This window comes from Arachis stenosperma, chromosome 10 (genome assembly GCF_014773155.1).
Source record: "Arachis stenosperma cultivar V10309 chromosome 10, arast.V10309.gnm1.PFL2, whole genome shotgun sequence".
Classification (NCBI taxonomy): domain Eukaryota; kingdom Viridiplantae; phylum Streptophyta; class Magnoliopsida; order Fabales; family Fabaceae; genus Arachis; species Arachis stenosperma.
Window position 1 is genome coordinate 33,095,352 of NC_080386.1, and position 10,094 is coordinate 33,105,445.

At 38.7% G+C, this 10,094-nt stretch overlaps 1 protein-coding gene across 1 annotated transcript; it reads right to left on the bottom strand.

Annotated features, from left to right (window-relative positions):
- Positions 1 to 5,780: 5,780 nt before the first annotated feature.
- LOC130956957 (uncharacterized) lies at positions 5,781 to 6,611 on the bottom strand. Its single transcript, XM_057883881.1, has one exon. The coding sequence runs from the start codon at positions 6,609 to 6,611 to the stop codon at positions 5,781 to 5,783; it is 831 nt and encodes a 276-aa protein (XP_057739864.1).
- Between the last annotated feature and the right edge of the window lie 3,483 nt (positions 6,612 to 10,094).

Sequence of the window (10,094 nt, forward strand, 5' to 3'; positions counted from 1 at the left end):
AATTCTTTTGTTGATTGGTAATTGAAAATTGCTAGTTGGCTTAGGCTTCACTAAATCTAATATGTGATTAGGACTTGTGAACTTAAGTTAAATTTGCTCACTTGACTTTCCTTCATTGTTAGAGGTTAACTAAGTGAAAGCAAAAGGTAATTACCATCACAATTGATAATGATAATGAGGATAGGTATTCCAATTCTCAATCCTTGCTAGGACATTTTCTTAGTTGTTATTTTATTTCCTTGTTATTCACATTACATATCTTTTATCACAAAAGCCCCAAAAATACTCTTCCATAACCAATTATAAGTACACCACCCTGCAATTCCTTGAGAGACGATCCGAGGATTAAATATTTCGGTTAATTTTATTGGATTTGTATTTGTGACAAACAATTTAAATATTGATTGAGGTTTAATTGTCGGTTTAGAACTATACTTGTAACGTGATATTTTTGTGAAAATCTTTACCGACATTTTTCCTCCATCACTATGCTCTATAATTGAAACCTCCGTTTTCACAAACAAACTTGTGCACTCATGATCACTAGTTCCGTGGGAGATGACCCGGGAATTCAAACTCCCAGTTAATTTATTTGAATTGTGACAATTCTTTATTTAAACTTTGATTGCGAGGATCGATTGTCAGTTTGGGCTATATTTACAATGGAATTACTTCGTGAAATTCCGAATCGACATACATTCTCACACCAGCTAGAAAAACAACTCTTTTGAGCTTTTCATCACATTTAACCTCCTTAGCCATTGATGCTCAGAGTCTTGGGCCTTACTTTTTATTTTCTTTCTTTTTCTTTTCTTGCTGTTTCTTTTGCTTCAAGGATCAATTTCTTGTTTGATTTAGAGAATTCATAATACTTCTCTAAATTCCTATACCTCAAGAATTAACAACCTTAACTCTAAGATCAAATATGCACTATTCTTTTCATGCATTCAAAATCACAGTTAAATAACACCACTTCAAGATAAATAAGATAATTCAGAATATAAACTCAAATTCTCATGCATTATATCATTTCTTTTTCTTTTTCTTTTTTTTTTTTTTTTGAATTCAAGCTGAATGGGTGATACATGAGACAAATTTTTCAACTAAAATTAAAATACTAAAAAATTAACTAGAAATAAAAAGACTAAAACTGCTAATACTCGTGCAAAGGATTGGATACATATAACAAACAACAACAAAAAATAAAAGAAAAGAAAAAATAGGGAAATAACATAAAAGAACTCAACGACCTCAGTCATACTGGTGGCTGCCTCCTCCCTCTGATGGAGCTCCTAGGAATCCTCTCTGAAACCCAAAGATGTGCCTCATCTGTGAGAGCTCCTAACACTGACTCCACTGCTCCTCTAATAGCTGCTAAAGAAGGGCAGTGTGGCCCTCATGACTTACCCTCAGTTGATCAATAGATGAGGTCAGCTACTGTCAATACTCCTACGGAGGAAAATACTTTTCCTGAGGCATCACTGGCTGCTCTGGCTAAGGTGGTAGAACCGGTTCCTCCCTCGAGGATCTGGCATACTCCCGAGCATACTCTATAGTCTTCTTAGAGATGGGCCTCTCTATGGAGATGAGTGTATCATGCTCAATACGCACTCTGGCAGCATCACAGACGAGATAGATAAGGTACGGCAATGCCAGCTTGGTGTGGGTAGAGGCATTGGAAGCAATGTTATAGATCTCCTGTGGAATCACCTGCTCCACCTCCACCTCGTTCCCGAGCATGATACAGTGGATCATCACTGCTCGGTCTATGGTAACCTCAGAATGATTGCTCGTCGAGATGATGGAGCGCTGAATAAACTCCAACTGGTAAGGTTGGCCTTCAGAGTTGAGCCTAGGCTCCTAGAAGGCATATATCTGCAAGTATCTGGTCTGGCTTCTGTTCATTGCTGATCCTCTCAGTATAAGAATAAGGATCCTTTCCAGTTTATGGCAAGTAGACCACCTCTCTCACCCTCTGTAGACCAAACTCAAGGATCTAACCTCTAACCATCATGCGACAGTTCTTGGGGTTATGATTTACGCATTTCACATGCTTGTATGTGACCCAAGCATTGGTGTAAAACTCTTGGACCATCAGTTGGCTCACCTCGGTAACTGGATTGCACAGTGTGTCCGAGCCCCTCCTCCAAATCTCAGCCTGAATCTCTAGATACTCGTCCATCTTGAGATCAAACTGGACCTCCGGAATAACTTTCTTCTGCCAAGTGATCTCATAAAAATGGTCCTCATAGACCTTGGAGCTGAACTGGGTTGAGTCAAAAGGTCCGGTCACTGGGGCATTCTCTTTCCTCTTCCTAGAGGAAGATTCTCTTGTCTTGGGTGCCATTACTAAAAATCAATGAAGAAGAAAAGTGGCGCAGCCGCACCAAACTTAAGAGTTTTGCTCGTCCCTGAGCAAAAAAGAAAAATATAAGGGAAGAGGATTGGTGGGAATTTAATGGGGGGTAGGTGGTTAAATGGGGAATAGAATAAAATAGAATGGGGAAGGAAAAAAATAAAGGGGAGGGAGAATGTGTGTAACGGTAAAAAAAAGAAGGTTAATAAAGGGAGAGATATAGGGTAGTAGGGAAACTGAATGGGGAGTGGGGGGATGGAGTGGGGCCCACGCTTTTCAATTTTCAAAATTTAAAACCCCCTTCGAGTCAGAGCTACAGGCGCTACTGGCACTAAATGCCGATCTCGGCGTTTAGCGTTGCTAGCGCGTTTCACCTTTTTTTTAGGACGAGGCCTTCGTGCTAAACGCTGGAACTCGCGTTTAGCACCATTGGGACAGAGAAGGCTTCACATATTGCAGCCACCTTGGCATAAAATGCCCAGTATAGCATTTTGCGCCACTAAGACAGTGGCTAATTCTTGGGTTGCGTGCTCCTCGGCGCTAAATACCCAGCCTGGTGTTTAGCCCCGGCTCCAAAGAGGACTTGCCTCGAATTATGTGCCATCTAGCGCTAAACGCCAGATCGATGCATTTAGCGTCGTACCTCCAGTAAGCTCCCCTAAAAAATTGTGCCCTCTAGCGCCAAACGCCTGGTCTAGTGTTTTGTGCCGGGACACCCGAAGCAAAGTCTCTCCAGAGTGTGTTGTTTTCCCTTTTGATTCCACTTATTCCATTTTCAACACTTTGCATGACTAAAACACACATAAAAACTATAGAAAACTAGAATGAAATAAATAAAATCTAAAATCAAAATAACTGTAAACTAAGGATACGGATAGTTGGGTTGCCTCCCAACAAGAGTTTGGTTAACGTCACTAGCTTGACGGTCAGCTCTGCTAAGTTTGCAGACGAGCGGACCTCTGACGATCAATCTCACCTCCAAGATAGTTCTTCAGTCTCTGGCCATTGATAGTGAATCTCCTATCAGAGTTCTCTTCCTAGAGCTCTACATGACCAAACTGAGACACTTTAGTCACCACAAATGATCCTGACCACTAGGACTTCAGCTTCCCAGGAAAGAGCTTGAGCCTTGAGTTGAACAATAAGACTTTCTGGCCTAGCTCAAATACTCTAGTGGCTGTTTTCTTGTCATTCCACATCTTTGTCTTCTCTTTATAGAGCTTGGCATTCTCATAAGCTGAATTTCAGAATTCATCAAGCTCATTCAATTAAAGGAGCCTCTTTTCTCCTGCAGTCTTAGTATCAAAGTTCAAGAACTTTATTGCCCAATATGCTCTGTGCTCCAACTCCACTGGCAAGTGACATTCTTTACCATAGACCAATTGATATAGGGACAGGCCAATAGGAGTCTTGAATGTTGTCCGGTATGCCCATAGAGCATCATCAAGCTTCCTAGCCCAATCTTTCCTTGAAGTACTAACGGTCTTTTCAAAAATCCTCTTGAGTTCTCTGTTAGAGACCTTAACCTGTCCACTTGTCTAAGGGTGATAAGGGGTTGTTACTTTATGATGGACTCCATACCTCTAAAGAAGTGAGTCCAGCTGTTTGTTCCAGAAGTGGCTTCCTCCATCACTAATTAGTGTTCTTGGGACACTAAATCGATTGAAAATATATCTCTGAAGAAAGTTCAACATCACTTTGGAATCATAAGTGGGTAAAGCCACTGCTTCCAACCACTTGGACACATAATCAACTGTCACCAAAATATAAGTGTTTGAGTATGAGGATGGGAAAGGACCCATGAAGTCAATACCCCACACATCAAATAACTCAATCACCAGTATTTCTTGCTGTGGCATCTCATGGTTGTGGAAAAGATTCCCTGCTCTCTAGCACTTGTCATAGTTCCTCACAAAATCCCGAGCATCTCTAAAGAGAGTCGGCCAATAAAAACCGCTCTAGAGGACCTTAGTAGCCATTCTTTTACCACCTAAGTGGCCACCATACTCAAAACCATGACAATGCCAGAGAATCTGCTGTGTTTTCTCATATGAGACACAACACCGGGTAATACTATTTGAGCATCTCTTGAAAAGATAAGGTTCTTCCCACAAGAACTACTTGCCATCATTTAAAAGCTTTTTAACCTGCTGTTTAGTGTATTTCTTGGGAATGAACCTCATGGCTTTGTAGTTTGCAATATCTGCAAACCACGAAGCCCTCTGAATCATAAAGATTTGCTTATCTGAAAAGGTCTCAGTCACAGGAGTGGGTTGTTGCATTCCCTCTTCAGGCTTAATATTGGAAAGATGGTCAGCCACTTGATTCTCTAACCCTTTTCTGTCTTTAATCTCAATTACAAACTCTTGAAGAAGGAGCACCCACCTAATCAACCTTGGCTTAGCATCCTGTTTGGTTAGAAGGTACTCAATAAACTTTTCAACCATGTCAAAAAATATGGAAAGCATGCACCTCTGAAAAGTTGATGGGACATTACACAATCCAAATGGCATCCTCCGATAAGTAAATACACCAAAAGGGCATGTGAATGCCATCTTTTTTTTATCTTGAGGGTCCACTGCAATCTGATTATAGCCAGAATAACCATCTAGAAAATAATAGAATGCATGTCTGGCTAACCTTTCAAGCACCTGATCAATGAAAGACAAGAGAAAGGATCCTTCCTTGTTGCACTATTAAGCCTCCTGTAATCAATACACATATACCACCCAGTGATGGTTATTGTGAGAATAATCTCATTCTTTACCATTGTCACCCCTCCTTTCTTGGGAACCACTTGCACAGGACTCACCCATGGACTGTCAAAAATTGGGTAAATTATCCTGACTTCCCAAAGCTTCATAACCTCTTTTTGGACCACTTCTTTCATGGTTGGATTGAGCCACCATTGTGGTTGCACTACCGGTTTAGCATCTTCCTCAAGTAGGATCTTGTGCATACACTTAGTCAGACTAATCCCCTTCAAGTCACTAATAGTCCACCCAAGAGCTATTTTATGACTCTTGAGCACTTGTAACAATGATTCCTCTTCCTCATGCCTCAGAGAGGAGCTAATAATCACTGGATAAGAATCATGCTTGCCTAGGAATGCATACTTCAAAAGAGGGAAGAAAGGGCTTCAAATCAAGGTTTGGAAGCCCTTCCTCTTTGCTAATGGCATTAGGTTCCCTCTCTTGAGGTGGTAAATCATCAATCTCAAGCAAAATATCCTCTGAAAGGGTTCGAAAACATCATCAAGCTCTTTAGCTTCAAAAACCTCTTGAATTAGTGGCTCAATAAGGTCAACTCTCATACATCCCTCAGAATCACTAGGATATTATAGAGCCTCAAGCACATTAAGGACAACCTCTTCTTCATTGACCCTTAAAGTCAATTCACCCTTTTACACATCAATAAGGGCTCTTCATGTAGCTAAAAAGGGTCTCCCCAAAATAATACAAGCATTATTGTCCTCTTCCATATCCAGTATTACAAAATCAGCAGGAAAAATAAATAGTACTACTTTCACAACTAAATTCTCAATAACTCCCAAAGGAAACTTAATTGAATGATCAGCAAGTTGAAGAGAAATACGAGTAGATTTTACCTCATCAATTTGGAGCTTTCTCATCAAGGAAAGTGGGATGAAATTGATGCTAACTCCAAGATCACATAGTGCCCTCTGAATAGTGATATCACCAATGGTACAAGGAATAAAAAAGCTTCTAGGATCTTGCATCTTCTCAGAGAGATCCTTCTGAATAATAGCACTACATTCTTTTATAAGCACCATGGTTTCACTCTCCTTCCAATTCCTCTTGTTGGTCAACAACTCCTTCATAAACTTAGCATAAAGAGGCATTTTCTCAAGGGCCTCTGCAAAAGAAATGTTGATTTGAAGCTTCTTGAAAGCCTCTAAAAATCTAGAAAACTGCTTGTCTTTGGAGGCCTTCTGAAGTCTCTGAGGATATAGCATCTTAGGCTTGTACTTAGGTGCTTTAGGCTTTGCCGAATATTGCAAAATATCAACTAGAAAAGGGTTATCCGGATGCCTTGGAAGGGAGTGTTCTTCTTGGCTCTTAGCCTCCTCCAGAGCTTCTTTTTTAACCGGCTCCTCACTAACTTTTGCTTCTAAACCTGTTACCTTACCACTTCTCAAATGTATGGCCTTGTACTCTTCCTTTGGATTAGGCACTATATCACTGGGTAAGGTAGTAGGAGGCCTCTCAGGTGCTTGCTTACTCAATTGACCCATTTGAATCTCCAAGTTCCTGAGTGAAGCTCTAGTTTTCTACATAAAACTATTAGTGCTCTTGAAGAGTTTTGCAACTATAGATTCCAAGTCAGATGATTTCTGAGAATGTGAAGATGCTTATTGTGGTTGAGAGGGCTGAAACTGGCAGTTGTTGGAGTTGTTCTAATTAAAATTGCCTTGAGAATTGTTGCTAAAATTCAGTGTCTCTGTGGTTGATTTCTCCAACCAAAATTAGGGTGATTCCTCCAGCCCGGATTATAACTTTTAGAGAATGGATCATTATTGAGGGGTCTAGAAGAATTACCTATGTAATTAACCTATTCAGGAGAAAATTGGCCATAATCATAACTCTCACCTTGAGGGAAGTTGCCACTCATGTCATAGGAAATATCTTGTATATTGATTGTTGAGACTTCCAATCCACTCAAGTGTTGAGTAATAGCATTAATCTGTTGGGATATAGCCTTGTTCTGAGCAAGAATTATGTCCAAAATATCCAATTTCATGACTCATTTTCCCATAGAGGTCCTCTCAGAAGAATATAGATATTGGTTGTTAGCAACCATCTCAATCAAATCAAGAGCTTCCTCAAGAGTCTTTTTCATGTGAAGAGACTCGCCTGCAGAATTATCCAAAGACATTTTGGCAGCCTCATTAACTCCATCATAGAAAATCTACAACTCAATCAAGTTTGAAAACATGTTAGGAGGACATTTTTTGAGCATCAGCTTGTACCTCTCCCAAGCTTCATAGAGAGATTCACCCTCTCTTTGCCTGAAAGTCTGAACATCAGTCCTCAGTTTAGTCAGCTTCTGAGGTGAAAATAACTTGGTCAAAAATCTATTAACCAACTTGTCCTATGTATCTAAGCTCTCCTTGGATTGTATGTCAAGCCACTACTTGGCTCTGTCCTGTACAGTAAACGAAAAGAGCAACAACCTATAGATATCAGGATGAACTCTATTGGTCTTCGTCGTATCACAGATTTACAGGAAATTGGAGATGAATAAGTTTGGGTCTTTCTGTGGGAGTCCATAAAACTAACAATTTTTGTTGCACTAAAGTAATGAGCTGAGACTTCAACTCAAAATTATTAGCGGCCACAGGAGGTACAATAATGCTATTGCCATAAAAGGTAGGGCTAGGAGCAGTGTATGAGCCAAGTGTCCTTCTAAGTTGCTCAGAAAAATTAGGAGCATTGAGAGCATTAGGAATAACAACATTGTTGTTGTTGTTTAGATCCATAGTAGACTCTTCAAATTCCTTCTCAAAATTATCCTTGAGATTCTCAGCATCTTTGTAAGCTCTAGCCTGCAGTAAACGCTTTCTTAAAGTACTATCAATCTCAAGATCAATTTTAAAAAAGCAATTCCTTTTCTTTGTTCCTACTCATAAACAAACATAAAATAAGAAAAATTGAAAAATTTAACGTCAGAAGGAAGAGAAATTCCCATGAGGTACCCTAAATAAAAGAAATAAAACAAATAAACTAAATAAATTGAATTAAAATTTTCAAAAATTCATAAGCAAAATAGAAGCAAGAAAATTCAAAAATATTCAAGAAGAAAAATAAGAAAATAAAATAAACAACTAAGGGAACACCAAACTTAATTTTAAAAATAAAAAAAATTAAACAACTTAAACTAAATTTTTGAAAAATTAAGAGAGAAAATTAAATAAAATTAAAGCAAAAACGTCTGATCTATGCAATCAAACAACGGGCAATTGTCAATTATAGTCAATCCCGGACAAGGGCGCCAAAAATTTGGTACGAAATTCTAAAACCACAAACTAACGGTAAGTGCACCGGGTCATACTGATAAACCACTATTTTATGGTTTATCTTGTGCTCAATTGAGTGGATTTTATCAATCTTTCATACACTTATTCATACTAATTGCATGAGTTTACGTTTTCCTTCCGGATTTTGTGCTATGATTGAAAACATGCTTCTTTGGCCTTATATTTGCTAATATTAATCCTCTCTTATTACCATTAGATGCCGTGATATGTGTGTTAAGTGATTTCAGAGATTACAGGGCATGAATGGCTCAGAGGATGGAAAGGAAGCATGCAAAAGTGGAAGGAATACAAGAAGTTGAAGAAACTGCTAAGCAGTCCAACCTGACCTCTTTGCACTCAAACGGTCATAACTTGAGCTACAGAGGTCCAAATGAGATGGTTCTAGTTGCATTGGAAATCTAACATCCGGGGCTTCGCAAGGATATATAAGTTGTCATAGATGTCTCGAAGTTAGGCAACGCGAACGCGTGGATGACGCGCCCGCGTTGCATCTGCAAAATCTCAATCCACGCAAACGCGTGGATGACGCCTCCGCATCACTTTGCCGCGACCTGTACGAACCAGATTTCACAATCAACGATTTCTGAGCTGTTTCTGACCTAGTTCTAGGCCTAGAAAACATAGATTAGAGGCTATAAAGTGGGAAAATCTATTAATTCATCATCAGACATTCATAATACACACTTTTGATAGTTTAGATGTAGTTTTTAGAGAGAGATGTTCTCTCCTCTCTCTTAGGTTTTAGGATTAGAATCTCCTTTAGTCATTAGGATTGTTTCTTTGTACCAGATTCAATAATTTATTTTTCTCTTCTATTTTTGTTCACTCTGAAGCTTTTATTTGTACTTGATTTATGTTGCCTAATTGGCTTATGAACTTTTCCATGTTAGAATTGACATCTCCATTCAATTTAATTTGAGGTATTCCAGTTATTTATGATTTTAATTTAGCTTTCTATATTCTTAGTTTTGGTTGATTAATTGGTAACTCTTGAGTTGTCAAACTCAGCAGTGGTTGAAATTGGCAGATTCTAATTGATCTAGATCGCTCTAAAGCTAGTCTTCCCACAGGGATTGACTAGGACTTGAGAATCAAGCTAATTAGTCTACTTGACCTTCCTTTGTTTAATAAAGGATAACTAAGTGGGATTAAAACTCAATTCTCATCACACCTGATAAGGATAACTAGGATAGGAATTCCAATTCTAATACCTTGTCAAGGGTTTATTTTATTATTACTATTTTATTTTTCTTATCATTTAACATACTTGTTCCTTACTTTCAAAACCCCCAATTTACAAGACTCATAACCAATAATAAGAACATACCCCCCTGCAATTTCTTGAGAAGACGACCCGAGATTTGAATACTTCGGTTATCAATTTATTTAGGGGTTTGTTACTTGTGACAACCAAAACGTTTTTAAGAAAGGACTCTTGTTGGTTTAGAAGCTATACTTGCAACGGGAATTTATTCTAAATTCTAGACCACGCAAAAGTTCTCTCTTCAAAATGGCGTCATTTCCGGGGAATTGCAAACATATGCCTTATTATTGGTTATTGTAAATATTTTTCTTTCACTTGTTTATTTGTTTTTTCTCTTCCCTTTTTATTTCTGATAACTACTATGAATTCTCACCCCTCTCGCTTTGAGTTTGGTTATACTTTTGTTGCAAGGAATG